At 45.5% G+C, this 17,894-nt stretch overlaps 1 protein-coding gene across 1 annotated transcript in view; it reads right to left on the bottom strand.

Annotated features, from left to right (window-relative positions):
- Positions 1-3,959: 3,959 nt before the first annotated feature.
- LOC120519471 (NACHT, LRR and PYD domains-containing protein 3-like) overlaps positions 3,960-17,894 on the bottom strand; it is a 65,318-nt gene continuing 51,383 nt past the window's right edge. Inside the window, exons 3-4 of the mRNA XM_039742474.1 lie at positions 4,968-5,141; positions 3,960-4,199 (exon numbers count right to left, since the gene is read on the bottom strand). Coding sequence (XP_039598408.1) covers positions 4,100-4,199; positions 4,968-5,141 — 274 coding nt within the window. The 3' untranslated portion in view covers positions 3,960-4,099. The remainder of the gene's footprint in view (positions 4,200-4,967; positions 5,142-17,894) is intronic.

The following is a 17,894-nucleotide window of genomic DNA, read 5'->3' as shown; positions in this document are numbered from 1 at the left end:
GAAACTCAGGAATGTGATTCAGGGACAACAAGCTGATATTTGTGTCCTCCCAATTTTGATATAACACACCCTGAAATTCCTGAAAAGTAATGTGACCCTTTCGCTTTTTTGAGTTATTCCATGCCTCCTGACCAACAGGACTGATTGACTGCACTTGAACTATGACCTGAAGGTCCAGAGGCATGTCCGTCCATTGAGTTGATACAAGGGCCACAGCAGAAGTTATTGGTGGTTCCAGAACCTGGGAAAGTGAATCCAGTACCACATTTCCACAACCCTTTCAGTAAAAGACTCCAAAAGTAAATTGCTGAAGACGTAAAACCCACCAAGTCAATCTGGATGAGGTCTTCTGGCAGGTAAATGCCCATGCCAGGGCAGGGCAGGGCAGGTGGTCAGTATATACTTCATACAAAACCCCCTCAAGAAAATGTCACTAGTTCTCAATAGTCCATATGACTGGCAGACATTCTTGAATAATTGAGTTCAGGGCCACTTCACAACTCCCAAGTGCGCAGCCTCTTTGAGGGGCACTAAAGATGAGCTGGCGCCTGGGTTATTGTGCATTGCAGTTGGTGAGTACATTTAAAATTGATTTAAAATCCATTTATCTGATTTCTAGTGGCTTCTATCAGTGACAAGCCTGAGGCTCGATTTATTATAATCTTTAATAAGACTAATAACTAGTAACTAAAAACACAAAGAAAAACAGAGAGAAGTACGGAGCTTCTGTAAAAGGGCAGTTCTTACGCAGCACCCAGAAATAAGATCAATCTATTCATAAAGAATCTGTTTAACTCCTAAACTGTAGACTGTGCTTTTGTGTGTCCGCCATTTCTAAAAGAACACAAACCCAGGAAGAAAGTGCCCCCTGTTGGGCACAGGTGCTTCTTTGAAAACTGTGATGTCTAAGAAGTCCAGTGAGCCACAGACCCCCAAATCAGTAACAGCAATTCAGGGATCTTCACATCACTTCTGCTGTCTGTGACGGCGACTTCAGCCACCTGCTATCAGAAAATGGGATTAAAAACATATACTGCATGTACGTCACTAACTAAAGCTGGCACTGGGGACACAAGCTTGTTAGTGGTCCCCTCAAATACCCTAACGCCAAGACCACTGACACTTCATCAGATGATCCCCCACCTCATCATTTTGCTCTTCTTCATCGACTTTGACATCATGGCTTTGACCAGGAGGAGTTGTCGGTGGGCTTGGACCAAATAAGCGTGTGAGCAGAACCAAAGCTGGAGCACCAAGAGCTCCTTCTCAGTGCTTTGTGCTTCAGTGCACCTGACATATGCTCAGCCATAGTGGGACAGCATGTGGGGAGCAAGCCTGGTGATGACAGCAAGTGTTTATATGGCAGCAACAGCAAAACAGCATCCTGTCGTATTTATATTATTTAGTTGAGACTTTATATTCCGGGGTAACAGAATGTGGTTAAGGTGTTTTTATATTTTTTGTCAGGTTTGTGGACCCCCGTTATTGTGGGCATTGGACTGATCACACCCTGCTGGATCTACTGCTGCACTTATTACACATCATTACATTCTGTGATTGCTGTGATTTGTGAATGTGACTCACTGTTAATGAAATATGAAATAAGAAAAACTGTGAGAATGAACCCCTTGATGAAGTGACCAGAGAAGTTTCAAATGTCCCAAAATTCAAACCAGCTGACCAGGTCACAAACACACCTGAATGCCATGCCTTGTCTACTTTGCTGTTCTTTGTCACCAATAACTGAAGATGGCGTCCATCTTTATGTATTCACGCTGACACACATGTCACTGATCTGCTCAAACCTGAACAGATGATGCGTCAAGTTGGCACTAATGCCTCTTACAAGACAACTGACCTTATAAAAACAAATGTCTGCCCTTGTTGTGTTGTCCGTTGGCTTTTCTTCTTCATTTTCTATAGATATGGCCGCTCTCTGCTGTAGCCCACTCCTTGTCTTTTTAATAAGACAGTCTGGGGGTCCGGGGGTCCTGTTGCTGTTAGCTCTGACTGCAGTATTTGACCCAGCTGACTATGACATCCTCATCACCCATCTTGGCTCAGTCACACCTCCCAGGCAGAGGCTTTTAGTCAGGTGGTCCACCTCTCCTCCTCATCCTCGGCCCCTCTCTATTCTGCGGCCTATTCTTTATTTCACTGTAGATGTTCCTCTTAGTATCCATTTTTAAATAACTCAATGTTTCTCTCCACGGCTACACAGATGACACTCTGACGTATTTTCCACTCAGCAGATCCAAACCAATTCTCTTAACCCTTTACTGGAATGTCCAGAAGGCATTAAGCCATGGAGGTCACCTCATTCATTCTCTTAGTCTACATGACATACAAACAGACCTTGTGTGTTCTGGACCTTCTGACCTCACTTGTGCCCCTACAGTTCTTTCTTTCCCTCTGTAGATGATTGTAAACACCAATTCACGTGTTTGTCTCACCTCATCTTGACTGTTATACCTCATCACACCTCTGAGTTAATCGGCCATCGCTTGTCTCATCTTCAGGTCGTTCAGAACGCTGCTGCCAAGCGTCTAACAGGCCCACCAAACACAATCCCATCACCCCAGTCTTGGTGTCTCTACACTGGCGCCCTGCTTGCTGCAGGATTGAGTTTTGTTGGTTTTTAAGACCCTGAATGGTTGTGCCCCTCTTATCTCGCTGACCCTTTACACCCGCACTCTCCTTCAAGGTCATGGGAGTCCTCTGACCAGAACTTATTGGCTGTGCTGAGTTCTCGACTTAAGCATAGATGGACCGTGTGTTTGCAGTAGCTAGTCCTCAGCTTTGGAGGAGTCAACACTTTTCTAAAAGTTCAGCACCGATTCTGGTCACTTTGAAATCCCAGCTGAAGCCCATCTTTCTGACTTGGCTTTCTAAATTTGTCCATCAGTATATCTTTACTGTGTCTACTATGTGTATTTGGGGTATTTATGGTTACGCTGTGCAGCACTTTGGTTGACCCTTGCTGTTTTTAAATGAGCTCTAGAAATAAAATTCACTTGACTTGACTTGTCTTCTTCCTCTCCTCCTCCTCCTCGTCTGTCCTCGTCCCCCTCGTGTCACTGACTGTCCTGCACTTTCTAACTCTCTCCTCCTTGCCCCCCTTGTTAATCTCTCTGTTTGTTCTCTTCTCTCCCACTCTTGTCCCTGCTCCTCTTTTCCTTACCCAGCTGTCCTATAGAAGCCCACCCTCAGGCTGGGGTTCCCCACTTGTTTCCTTTAGACCCTCATCCCACTCCCACTCTTATTTTATTTCCCAGTTCAGTTTATTCCCCTCTGTTTGTCTATCCATTTTCTAAGCCCCCTCAGTCCAGTTCAGGTGGTGGTCCCTCAGTGGCCATCTGTCCACATCAAGTCATGACCCCACCCTGGACGGCACCAATCCATCCCATCTCCACACTCCTCCATGTTCTCCTCGTCTTTTCTTTTATTTCTTTTTAATGGCTCACTTGTTCAGGCCGCTGCTCACTACGAAGACACGACTGGAGGGGACGGTGAAGTGGAGACGACGGAATAAAAAAGAAAATCAAAACGGAGCCTCGTGGGAGTTAAAGTGTCACCAAAGGAGAATCAGCAGATGGCAGACAGGACTTGGGGGACACAGAGAAGACACGGGTTCAAATGACACCGAGTGACGATGAAGACGAACGCTGATGGCGTCCTGTGATGGACCTGCGTCCTGTCCAGGGTTTGTCCCAGCCTTGTCACCAGTGTCACTAGAGTCTCAGGCCCCCTGTCAACACACAGCTGGACTGTCCACCTCTCTTTGTTCCTCGGTGGGACAGGCAATTGGGGGGGCTTTTTACAGGATGACCCCCACTGCTGTACTGCCTCTAGTGGTGAAACTCGGGGGTCTGCAGGTCCGAGTCTACTTGCGTTTTGTCACCAGTTGGGGTCTCTAGGTGTTAAAAATAAAACTGACATTAAAGGAGGAGCACACAGGCTGAGGGGACATGGAGAGTTTATTAAATGAGGAGCAGAGCTGAGAGGAGAAGAAAAAGAAGAAAGAGGAGAATTTAGGGGTGAGTGGACGGGGGGCTCCATCACTAACAAGGGGTCAGTTTGATCACCACTGCTGGTCTTCTCATATGTAGATATCCACCTGCCGTCCAGACCTCCTCAGCTCCTTCTCTACTGACCACAGGTTCCTCTTCTCACTCTCACTGATCCCGTTACTCAACAGCCTGTGAGGAGACACAAGTGTGAGTTACAAACAACAGGGGGCGCCACACACACACTGCACTGTCACACTGACACGCCCCCTGATGTCACCCAGAATTCCTCTCAGTGTCTGTGCTCTTCTAAGTCACATGACGTGTGTGTCGGCCTGTCAGTCACTCAGTCCTCTCACCGATTGGTCAACATCCTCTGAAGGTCTGCTGGTCGCGTCACATTTCATAAAGAAGGTGGTCTGTCCAGTTAACGTGCTGTTGCCCCCTCTGTCCCCCTGCGGTCACTTCCTGTCTGTCTCTCTAGTGCTCCGTCTCTCTTCATTTTCTCTTCTTCTCCTCCTCACTCTCATGTCTTCTCTCATTTCGTCTCCTGCTCGTCTCTCATCCTCCATCTTGTTTCTTCCTCTTGTCCTCTGATCCCCCCGTCTGCTGCTCTGCTCTTTCTTGTTTGTTCCAAATGACCCTCAGCACCCAGACTGTCATGTCCCCCTCTCCTCCTGTCCACACTGTCTGCTGTCCTGATCCCCCCATGTCCTTGACCCCCGTCTCTGGCTGGACACTCAGCTGCTGTCCATTTCTTCTTCTTCTTGTCCATCTCACACTCCTCGTCCTCCTCGTTTTCCTCTGTCTGTCTCTCCTTATCTTTGTTGTCCTTCCTGTCTGTCACCTCAGTCAACTCCACTTGTCACTGTCACTCTGGTCACTCCATGTGCTGTCATGTGATCAGCCCGCCCATCAATAACACATTCACACCCCCCACCCCTCCCCCTCTTTACTCACCTCAGTGTCTCTAATTTACAGTTGTCACTCCTGAGCCCCCAACTCAGCTGTTGAGCCCCTGAATCTTCCAGGTTGTTGTTGTCCAGGTCCAGATATGTCAGCCGTGAGTTTGGAGACGAGAGGACCGAGGAGAGAGCTGAGCAGCAGGCTGAGGTGAGAAGACATGACCTTAGTCTGTGAAGAAGAAGAGAGACGAGTGAGGACAGACAGATAGACAGAAGGACACACAGCTCAAGGGCTCAATGACTGCGCCGTCTTCACTGAAATGCACTTTGACCCTGAGACCACCGCTGTCCTTATAAGGTAAGGCGCTATATACCTGACAGCGTCTTCTGCCTTCCTGCCACACTGACTGGTGACATGTCACTCAAAGTGACATGTGGACACAATGTGAAGGACATGAGGCTGACAGTGTCCTGCAGTCGAGGGTCCAGACAGACTTGTCAAAGCCGATGACAGCGGAGGGACCACCTTGGATTTGTGTCTGTGACTGAGGACTCAGCACATGGAGGGGCTTTGACTGATTTGCAGGACCCCATCCACAGCTTCTGGTTGTACACGCCGGTCACTGCTGGACATCGGAGAGTGCGACACTCGAGTGTCTGTCATGGTGGTCTCTCCTGATGTCAGACCACTTAGGCGATGAGGACCCTCTGTCTGTCTATTGTGACAAAGACTGGACTGACTGTGTGATCAGTGACATAATGGACAGGGTAGACAGGACTGACATGTGACACTTCTGACACTCACACGTCACATGCTGACCGGTGCCACTGACCAGCTGACCTCAGTCCACTAAAGGCCTCACTGCTGGTGACCTCAGTTTTCTTATTTCTCTCCTAATTTGTAATAAAGCCAGTGGACAAGCTCTGAATGGACACTCAGCATCCCAAAGTCCAGTCCCCTGGGCACAGAGGTGGTCTGAGTGGACTGTGAAGTGACCCCCATTACTGCTGACCATTGCTGTCCACTCCCAGCTCTCCTCTGACCTGAGCTGCCCATTCACAGCAAAATGACAGAGTGACCTGCTGGTAGGAGTTAGAAATGACACAATTGACATCTCAGTGACATCAAACCACACGGAGAATTAAAGAATAAAAAGACAAGAAGAACAGCAGCTGGGCAACCGAAAGAGAAAAGAATCAGAAGATCACAAGAAGAACACGTCAGGGGCTCAGAAAAGGACGAGAATCATCTGGAATTCAGCAGTCCGGACCACCAGCATTAACTCACCTGTGAAGATCAGGAAACAAATCAAAAGAACAACAACACATCCCATAATAAACAGACAGAATGAGAGAATGTGAAAGAAAAACCAAACAATTGTCTCTTCATAACTCAGTCCTAAATCACAAGCAAATCCTTTTAGTTCTGAAGACACAAGTGAAGCCCCCCATGGCAGCCTGTTTGAGGGTCCTGCTTCTCGAGGTCCGACCACATAAACCGCACAGTCTGAGGGCCAATGCAATTCTCTCAATGACTTCTTCAGGGCAAACAATAAAACATAACACACGTTAATAAATAAATCCTAAAAACGTCACTCTGTGACAATGACAATGATGTGTGTGACATTAAAGAGTATTGGCGTCCACTGCAGCTGTCCTTGTGTTTAGGATCCCCCCATCATTTGTGTGTTCTCAATGTCACATTAGGATACGCTGGTTAAGGTCAATGTCTGCAGACACTTTGAAACATTCAAATGAGGACGTCCCCTGTTCAAGGTGCCAACGTTGTAATAAAGGGTGACACCATTGTCATCAATTAAGTGACGATTTGTCTAAGAAACAGGCGAGACTCGAGCTGTGAGGGTAGAATACACGACAATGGGGTCACGTCACAAGCATGATGTGCAGGACACCAACAGAGGTGCACGTGGACAGCAGGAGCAGAAAAGTGACGTCAGAGAGGGGCTGAGCAAATGTCACTTTGTCACTAAGGGTCACAAGAGGGGACAACTGAAATCAGAAACTACTAGAAAGTGCTGGGGATAGTGATGGACACTTGAGGCCACAGAAAGTGAACTGGACTGTCAAGATAGATAGATAGATAGATAGATAGATAGATAGATAGATAGATAGATAGATAGATAGATAGATAGATAGATAGACACTAACTTATTCGGTAGGTCTCCTTGTCCTGTGGACCTGCTCACATGCTCTGTCGTTCAGTTGACTTGTTAAACCTTACAAACTGTACCACCATCAGTAAATGTGACGACACACCAGACATGGCACACGATATTCAGCTCCATCCGAGGGCTCCATCTTGTTATGTAGACACCTCAACGAGCCTAACTGGGACAAGCGGTCTGCCTGACCCGAGGTCCACTCGTGAAATGTTATTGACTTTCTGTGCTGGTCAGGATTTGTTCATAACGAACGCCATGGCATCAATGATCAACTTTAATGTCATCCCATCTGACCTGAGGCTGTATGGAGGGGACGCTCAGATAAAGTGAGGAGCTGAGATGTCACCATTGGGTGGTAGGCTGCCTCAGACTAACTGAGCTTTTGGTGTACTGACCACATGGGCAGTGGTGGCATGCTGGGAATAACTAGCAGATGGCTCTGTTCAGGATGTGTAAAACTCTCAGCTCTGGGTGTGGAGAACATGGAGTCAGAATGCAAATGTATGAATATCTCAGTGGCAGGAGCTGTGGCCACATATGTGCTGCTACCTGTCATGGTGGACATCAGGGGCAGAGGAAGCTGTTAAGGTGAAATTAGAGACCTTCCCCACAATGTTACCTAAAGGGCCTTGGGATTTATGGACTTGACAGAGCAGCATCAGCAGGCTAAAAAGGTGGCCACAGTGACAAAGACTTCAAAGTGCCAAGGCCATAGGAGTGCAGGAGAGGTCCCAGTTACTGAGTGACCACACACAAGTCAGAGTAGTGACATGAAGACGCCATCAATAACTGAAAATCAGGCTCAGGAGGAGCAGCGTGGAGTCAATCCTGCCCATAACGCTGGAGCAGCTCTTTGTTCTTACACATATTTGAGGGCTCATGGGAGTATGATACTTCAGCTTTGTGCTTTGTGGACATCAGTGACAGTGGTGACCATGTGCCACATGGCGTCTGTGTTTTGTGAATGTCTTACCAGATTACGGTGGTGAAGGGGAGCTGGTCCTCTGATGAAGATTATAATTTACCAGTCTGACCACCAGCAGATCTTTACCTGAGGACACGAGTGCTGAGTGGTGACAGAAAGAAGGGGAATGGGGTACAAGTGGCCAAGGTCAGGGTCTTGTGATGGATTGGTGGGCTCCATCATGTGGATAAGGTGAGGACTTGAGGAATACGTAAGACACTTGGAGCAGTGAGGTGGTCTGGGCGTGTGGTGAGGGTAACAAGGAATAAAAAGAATTCAAGTCAGCTGATCGCTGACACGTCACAGTAAGAAGATCAAAGCTCCTGCACCCCGGCCATCAGTTCAGGCTCAGTAGTTGGCACTCCGTCTGTCTGCTGATGGCACAGAGGTTAAGGATTTGGACTTCAAACTCTGAGACTGTGGGTTGAAATGCCACTAGTGACACCATGTGAACTGAGCAAGTCACTTCACCTGCCTGGGGACAAAAAGAAATATAAGGAACTAGTCGAAGCCCGCCATAGCATACGGCAGTGTAAGAATAGAAATGGAAAACGGTGAGAAAGGAATTCAGTATAACAAAGGCTTAGGAAACCACCGTCGCTGTATAACAAAAATAGCAAAGAGCGAATCCAATGCCAATGGTCGAGAGAGTACCTTCCTGTAGCAGGCTACGGAAAAAATAGACATATATAGATATTGTCCGTCCTATTGTGAGTGGTAAAAGTGCCATTTAAACTAATACAGGTAGACGTGGAAACCGGGTTTTCTGATGAAAAAACAATAACGCTTTAAACAGTATCGTTTACATACAACAGATTTTGGCGAATCGTTTACATGCAATTATTTATATCCATTTATACACTAATAATGGCAATTATTAAATAATAATAATAATAATAATAATAATAATAATAATAATAATAATAATAATACATTTTATTTGAAGCGCCTTTCAAAAAACTCAAGGTCACTGTACAATCAGATAAAAATTAAACATTCAATAACTTAAAAATTTAAAATCCAAATAAAACAACAGCAGTAACAATTACAGTGAATAAGCAATTTTGAACAGATGAGTTTTGAGATTAGCCTGGAATTGGTGAAGGGTAGTCAGGTTCCTAAGGTAAGCAGGTAATGAGTTCCATAAGGAAGGTGCCGATCTGCTAAATGCTCGATATCCCATCATGACAAGACGTGCTGGTGGATTATTTAAGTTGATGGAAGAGGAAGATCTGAGCATGCGAGAGGGTTTAGTGACTTGTAGGAGCTGTGAGAGATATGTAGGGGCAAGATTATGAATGGCCTTATATGGACTAAAATTTTGTAGTTGACCCTAAACTTTATTGGCAGCCAATGAAGCTGCTGAATAACTGGTGTGATGTGATCAGAGTAGGGTGTTTTAGTAATTATACGAGCAGCCGAATTTTGAATAAAGTGAAGTTTATGTAGTAACTTTTGGGGCAGACCAAAGAGAAGTGAGTTGCAGTAGTCCAGGCGGGAGGTGACCAAACTGTTGACTAAAATGGCAGTAGAGTGATTTGACAAAGATGGACGCAGGCAATTAATGTTACGCAGGTGGAAGTAAGCTGTTCGGGTAACAGAACTAATGTGAGACTGAAAAGACAACGTGCTATCCAGAATTACACCAAGGCTTTTTATCTGATCTGTACAGGTAACAGATGTGTTGTCTATTAATACTGAGATCTTTGATGCCTTCGCAATTGCAGATTTTGTGCCTATAAGAAGCACTTCAGTTTTATTAGAGTTCAACTGCAAGAAGTTAGAAGAAAACCAGGACTTGATCTCAGCAAGGCAATAAGTAAGTGAGGATGGTGGAAGCGATGCAGATGGTGAAGTTGAGATATATAACTAGGTATCATCAGCGTAACAATGAAAGTTTATCTTCCATTTACGAAAAATGACACCCAAAGGGAGCAGATAAATGATAAACAGCAAGGGGCCAAGGACAGAACCTTGAGGAACCCCAGATACTACGGGAGTGGGAGTGGAGGTACATGTGTCCAGCTGAATGAATTGAGTTCTGTCTGTAAGATATGACTTAAACCAAGTTGAACGGAATGTGAGAAATACCGAGTGCAGATAACCTTTTTAGTAAGGTGGAATGACAGACAGTGTCGAATACAGCACTGAGGTCAAGAAGACCAAGGATTGTGATTAGGCCTGAGTCTGCAGTCTGAGTCTTAATTATTGCCGTCTCAAACATAGAAAATGAATGAGTAGGAGGAGGAAAATCATCAATGGTGGAGTCAATAGCAGCAGAGCCTAAATTATAATGTATTGCCTGGATTTTATCATTAAAGAAGGTCATTAAGGTGTTACAGAATTTGTTAGAAAGGCAGTGCAAGGAAAGAGAGTCTGGAGGACTTGTTAATGATCTGAGCAGGGAAAAAAGTGTTCCAGAGTTCCCCTTGTTGGAATAAATTAGGGCAGTAAAATAGGCAGCTTTAGCAAGTCGTATGCTGTCCCTATAGTGATGCATATGGCTGAAATACATCTCTTTATGAACATTAAGACCTGTCTTCTTGTACAGCCGTTCTAACTGCCAACCTTTAGATTTTAAAAAATCTAATTTTTTTTTAATAATAATAATAATAATAATTATTATTATTATTAAATAATTCCTCCTGTATAAGTAACATTTCTCGGACTGCTTTCTTCCATCTCCGAAACATTTCTAGACTTTGTCCTGTTCTTACACAACACAGTACTAAAGTATTGGTTAATGCCCGAGTCACTTCACGTATAGATTACTGTATTGCTCTTCTATCTGGCATCCCACAAAAACGTATCCATCGCTTACAATTTATTCAAAATTCTGCTGCCAGGATAATAACCTGTTGTTCTGAATCCACTGAACATATTACACCTACTCTCTCTCAACTTCACTGGCTCCTTGTTAACTACATAATACAATACACAATCCCGCTCTTAACATTTAAAGCTCTCCACAACCTCACTGATCTCCTACAGACTGACACTCGTCTCGCTCACTCAGATCCTCATCTGCAGCTCGACTTTCTGTACCTCACATCAAACTCTGTGCTATGGGAGCTCGAGTGTCTCTCATAGTGCTCCTCAACTCGGGAATTCTCTTCCCTCTCATTATTGTCAGCTCGATTCAATAACACATTTTAAAACTACCCTCAAAACTTATCTTTTCAAACTGGCATACCAATTGTGAATTTTGCACTGTTACTGCCAGTAATCTTTGTTTGTTTGCTAATTATTGCTGTTTGATTTAGCCTTCTCTTTAGCCTCGAGAGCGACGGTGGACGCGGAAGGAGGATTAGAGATGGCGGTGGGGACTCTGTCGTGCGTTCCCCATGACGCAAGAGGAGGGTTAGAGTGGGTGGGCGGGGCTCTGTCATGCATTCCCCATGACACGAGAGGAGGGTTAGAGTGGGCGGGAGGGGCTCTGTCGTGTGTACCCCATGGTTGGGCGACTTGGTCGATTATATATATAGAAAAGCAGCCAGTATCGAAGAGAACAATGAAAAGTCAACGTGGCTCTGAGGTTCATATGGACTGTAACAAAGATGAAAGCATCTGTGGCTGTGTTTGGTGAGGTGTTCCGTGCGGGCACATGAGCAGGCAGTACGCATGCCTCAAGTGCGAGGGTGGACGCGGCAGGAGAGTAGAGTTGGTGGACGGGGCTCTGTCATGCGTATCCCATGATGTGGGAGGAGGGTTAACGTTGGCAGGCGGGCTCTGTCGTGCGTATTCCATGGTCTTAGAGTTGGTGGGCGGGGCTCTGTGAGTTGGCGGGCGTGGCTCTCTGTCTTGCGTGCGCTCACTGTCTTGCATGCCCTTAGTGAATTATATATATATTGTATCTGAAATGTTGTAAGTCACCTTAGATCAGGATGGCAATCAAATGATAATAAAATAAAGAGCTGAGAAGTGGCCATTTAAAGGGGCGGAATGTCAGAATTCCTGCCACCACCTGCAGTGCCACTTTCTCTTTGGTGACACGGTGACATCAAATGTCTGATCTCATAGAAGTGACTTATTAGCCCCCCACTCTGATTCTGCTCCCCCCTCTCGTATTTTAATCTTTTTTTTTATTTTTCTTTAATTGAGGTTTAATCAGACAGGTTTATAATCGGGAGGACTGAGTGGTGGCAGTGGTGGCTGATTGACAGTGTGGTGTGACCAGAGCCCCTCAGTGACCACTGTGTCACCCTGATCTGGCCGTGAATGAAGTGTCTTAGTTTAATATGACATTTATTTATTGTGCTGAAGACAATTCCAACTGTACGAGACAATGAATACATGCTAATCTAAACATCTTGTCACCGTGTCGTGTTTGTGTAATGAAGGAGCGATGACAGAGTTCTACTCTGCCAATGAGGACTGTGCTGTAAAACAACAAATGACAAATCAGACGGGCGTCACTGTCACTTGTGCTTTATACGTCTAAACTAAAAAGAGTCCGACGGCGTCACACGTGTCTGTGCTTTACAGTTTGTTTCAGTTGCTAAGTCAGATTCTGCAGTACTGAAGTCGCTTTCTCAAAACTCTTCATAGAGTCACCTCAGCGTCACATTTGTGCACCACACTGTTAAGCATTTCTCATTGCTTTCATACAAAATGCACTCAATGACTAAACACTTCATTATTCATGGATTCCTGTCTCACTCACAATCCATCAACAGCACAGCATTACACTTTCAGAGGCCATTGTGCTCAGGCCTACCTACTGTCACCAAAACCACTAAGAAGACGTCAAAACTGAGAGATGACAATTTGCTAAATTACTATCAAGACTGTTACTAAAATAAATGATAAAAACCACATAACATGAAAAAAACATGTCACTTTACACGAGATCAAACCCAGCTGGTTTGTGTTAGTCGATCACCCAATCAGGCGTTTGGCAGTAAACTGATGTCATTGTCATCCATATATAAGATAAGAGGTCATCTTTGAAATGTCTCTTTATTGTAAACAAAGACCAAGCAGGTCAACAACGAAGAGGAATTGGTGCAGGAAGAGGAAGAGGGCAATGAAGGCGAGGAAGAGTAAGGGCAGTGGTCACAGATGAAATGCATGTTATCAATCACGGACCCTCGTACTGAGAGGCAGGGTTACGAATGCAGCCAAATCAGCAGCGAGCCACAGTTACATCAGTCCTCAGGATATTCCACCAGACCAGCAGGTAGGATGCAGTCGTCTGTGGTGTCAGAGCTCTCATTACAGTACTGCCATAGACAGTCGAGTGACGGGCATTGACTGTTGGTTTGTGTCTTCACAGCAGGATAATAAGATTACCTCTCACAGGGGCAGAGGGAGAATATTTAATGATGAGCAAGAAACTGCCATTGTAGACACGGTCACTGCTGACAATGCCATACGACTGTGAAATTCGGGACAGAGTTCTGGCAGACAACACCGTGTTTGACAAGCTGACAAGTCTCAGCACAGCAACTACAGCAAGAGTGAGTGCCACAAAAGCATAAACTAACCATGAATCACTCTGTGAATTAAGGACTCCCACTGCGATGGTGCTGGGCCTTCCCCTAATGATGCCAGACAGCTGCAGGACATGTTGGAAGTCACACACAGTTTTGCTTGAGAGCATTTGGAAGAAGCTGATGTGACACAGAAGAGACATCCGAGTGCGGGGGGCAGCCTTTAGAGAGTGGGCTTTATAGCCCTAAAAGAAGGAAAGGTGAATCCCCTAAGCTGGAAAGTTCATGGGTGGGCCCTTGTGAGGTTTTAGAACGAGTGGGTGAGGTGGTGTACTGGGTGCAAATACCCCACTCCAGAAAGAGGGTTTGTGTCCATCAGGTCTGCTTAGCTTTGTATCTGAGTGGGGAGCCGAACCCATAGAAGAGGCGTCTCATCTCACGCTGTCCAGAGTCGTCAGACCGTGGTGATCTTCTGGCTGTTGATCCTTCTCCCCATCTGTTTCAGCTCCTAGAAGGTGAACCCGCCTGTCCAGCACTATAAAGATTTGGTATTGCCTCAGGGATGAGGAGCTGGGGGGCCACAGTGTAGCAGCTAGTGGGCTGTTGAGGAGAGTCCAGGAACAAGACTGAGAGCGGTGAGACGTGCAGGCTAAGGGGAGCGCTCTCTGGGGGACCTTCAGGACTGACAAAGGAAGGTGAGCAGTGTTGGAGTGTGGGGGGAGGCTAAATAGGAGCCTGCACTATTAAGAAGGGTCTTCTGAAGAAGTGAGGTGCGAAGGGAAATGAGACGTTTTGTGGCTTTCATGTGGCCTGAACAACAGGAAGGTTCAGCTCATGTCTGGAGTTGTTTCTGTTGAGTGAAGTAAAACGCCTGATTTGTGTTTTCTCAAAGCTGGTGTGTGTGTCGTTCCTGTCATCCCGTTGGTCGTTACACAGATTTAGATTCAACGTGTGCCATAAAAGTGAACGTGTAATGAGGAACCAACCAGTTGTCCATGACCATTGAAACTTGATTTAGTATTAAATACTGTACTGCCATGGCACTCTATGAGACCCTCACTCTAGTGGCTCACACAAGACACCAAACATCGACATATCTTTGAGCCACACCTATTTTTTCATTTTGACATTTCAAACCGGCGCGGTGGTCCTTTCACCTCATGAGCTCATCTGTCTGTCATGTCCTCCTGTCTCCCCTTTTCTTATTCGTGTCTTTACTGTCACTCTTCTCAGTTTGTGATGGCAGGTGAGAATACTTATTATATGTTAGGGTCTCAGCTCTCTGTGACGCGTCAATGAAATTGTTTCACCCACTCATACAGTTATCACTCGATACAGAATTCGCTCTTAGACAGACTAGTTGATTTTACCCCACTATTATGTGGTGACCTTCTAGCGGGCTACATGACTGTAGATATTTGACATGTGTCTTGTGCTGAGTCGCGTCTTTTTGTATCGTCCCCTTTAAATCAGTTGTGTGTCTATGTAAATGTTGTCCCAGGGAAACAAACGGGGAAGGATGATACAGGGAGGCAGAGACCCCAAATACTGGTATTTCCTGTTAACACCCCAATTTCATCCGGGATATTTTTATTTAAACCACAGGAGGCAAAGGATCAAGGGGGGAGATCGAGTGGAGAGAGGAGCCATTTCACATTCACTTCACAAAATCATTGTTTACTTCTCATTGTGCAACTTTACTGTCTGCTTTATTCACTGACTGGATCATCAGTACGTCAGCCAGTGAGGAGAAACCCCGGGGTGAGGATTTATTTCAACCACTGCTGAGGACTCACATGGTGAGATTGTTTTGAGTTATTTCAGGAAGGAGTACACCTGTCATATTGAGCAGTATTTCATTACATTCAGGACATTCATTCTGTCTCATCTCTTCATGGCAGTTTGTGTTTGATCTGTGTTCTGTGTTTACTCATCTATTGTTTAGGGACAAGGGAGGGCTTTGTATTGTTTTGATTGCTTTATATTCGTGTGCTTCCTGAGTCCTCCTCATAAGCAGCACTTTCACGTGTCAGACCCCCCATTATATATAAATATATTTGTTATTACTTTTCAATATATCTGCACTTAATTTTACACTCTGACTTGAATTGCCTGTTTAATCATCGATTTGGGGATAAGAGGTACGGCTTGGTGTTGTCTTTAGATTCCTCATTTAGCCAGGCCACAGATCTTGGTCTGGTAAGGGGTCGACAATTACAACCCCTCACAGACGTGTCTGAGACCCCAAGTTTAAGAAGCAGAGCTCTAAATGAAGAGGCTGACGACATCACACGTGCGTTTAGCACTTCGGTGGAGCTCTGCTGAGTCGACCCCTTAATGCTCACAAATCGATCTCCATGAGTCACTGAAGAATCACAGAATGACCAGAGTGACCAGGGAACACAGGGTGGTGTGACAGGCGTCCTTAAAGGCCGTGGAGTGATGGCCAGAATATTCACATCTCTAGTCAGCTTTTTGATTTGCTGCTGGATTTAGGAAGATCCTGACGGAGACAGCAAGTGAAGGATTGTGAGGCCTGGGGTTTGTACCTCTAATCACGTCACATGTGTATAAAAACTACAAAAAGGCGCTATATACTCATAAAGTCACCTGACAGTCTAAACTTCTCTGTGATCAGCTTGTGAAGAAACACAAGTGTGAGTTACAAACACAAGGGGGTGCCACTTCACAACATGGACTCTCATTGATATGTCAGTGTCTCCCCCCAGTGATGTCACCTTCCCAGAATTCTTCTCTGTGCCTCTGAATGTCTCATTTAGGTGACGTGTGTGTCAGCTACATCTTGTTTTAGTGTCCTCTCAGACAGAAGTCGGCCTGTTCAGTTGCTGTAATGATGGACTCCTGCTGAGCCCTCTGGTCACCCGCTGTGTCTCACACTCCCCTCAGTCCTAATCCCATCTCCTCTCCTCCTTTTGCCCTTTTGAGTCATTCCTTGTGAGATTTTGGGCTACACAAGAACAATCTTGTCCCTCCGTCTAAAGCCAGCTGGTCATTTCTACTGCTGCTGTCCACCTCTCACTCCTTCTCCCTGTCCGTCTGTCCTGCTGTCTCCTTTCATGACAACATCAGAACAACTGTGACGAGAACAGGCCTTTCAGGTCAACAAGTTTGTTCATCCTCTTCACCCTGATTTTCCAAAATAACTTCAAGTCGAGTTTTGAGGGTCCCTAAAATCCTGCTGTCTATCACACTACTTGGTCAATTACTCCATGTGTCATTGTGCTAAATGATCCTTAACAAGTTCCCACTGTGTCCCCGAGTTCTGTTTGTGGAGTTTATTTTAAACTAACAGCTGGCGTCCCCAGTCCTGTTCAGTCCCTCAACTCTCACTCAGTACAAACTCTCAACTCCTTTGACGTCCCCTCATAGCTCAGACCCCTCAGTTCATCAATCAGCCTTGTCGCTCCTCTCTGTACTTTCACTAGCACTGCTGCTTTGTCTTTGTTGTAATATGGAGACCACCACTGCACACAGCCCTCTAGCTGAGGCCTCACCAGTGTGTCATATAACTTGAGCAGACCCTCCTGTGACTTGTCCTCCACTCATCAGGGCGCTATATAAGATGACACTCTATGACTTGTGGTAGAACTTGTGCTCATCTCCATGAGTGTGCTGTGCGTCTCTATTCGCTGTTCTTCTCCTTCAAGTGTCACTCTGGACACTGCTGGGCTCCACTTCTGTTTCACACATCTTTGTTTTTACAAATCTGTGTCTTCATCTGTTGTCCTTCTTTAATTTGTCATTTGTGTGTTGTTGTCACCTCAGAACTTGTCACTTCTGACCGCAGTGCTAAACTTCTATAGGACATGTCAGCCATTTGCTAAACTATTTCATGACATCTGAATTTATAAAACAATGACAATATGTGAGACGCGGGCCTACGTCCTGCTTACGCCCCTGAGTTTGAATCTGAATATCGTAGATAAGAACGTTTTGATCATTTCTCTAACCAACAAACTAATCATATTTGTGTAAGTTCCATCTTCTCTGACTGCTGTTGATGATTTCACACGCTGACAGCAAGTAAAAGCCTACAACCATGTGTGAGGTCAAGGGGACGGATGTGGGGAGATTAGGTGGGCCTCAATACTGTTGGATATTGTGAATGGAGCACGACGGGCATTTAGACCTCGGTGAAGAGTTTCTGAATCACATCAGTGATAACAAAGATCACCTTTTAATTCATTCATATTGTGGCTCATTTCTCTTGTAGAGACCTTTCTTAAAGTCTTCTGGACACTGTCTGGGTGTAGAGAGTGACCGGTCCACTACAACTTCCTGAGTCCTCCTCATAAGCAGCATTTTCATGTGTCAGACCCCCGATTGTGTATTCAAATCTCACATTTCCACTTCCTCCGTGTAATTCTTTACATTTATTTATG

Source organism: Polypterus senegalus, unplaced genomic scaffold (genome assembly GCF_016835505.1).
Source record: "Polypterus senegalus isolate Bchr_013 unplaced genomic scaffold, ASM1683550v1 scaffold_219, whole genome shotgun sequence".
Taxonomy (NCBI): Eukaryota; Metazoa; Chordata; class Cladistia; order Polypteriformes; family Polypteridae; genus Polypterus; species Polypterus senegalus.
The sequence above is the reverse complement of the archived record's forward strand: the minus strand, read 5'-3'. Positions and strand labels throughout refer to the sequence as shown.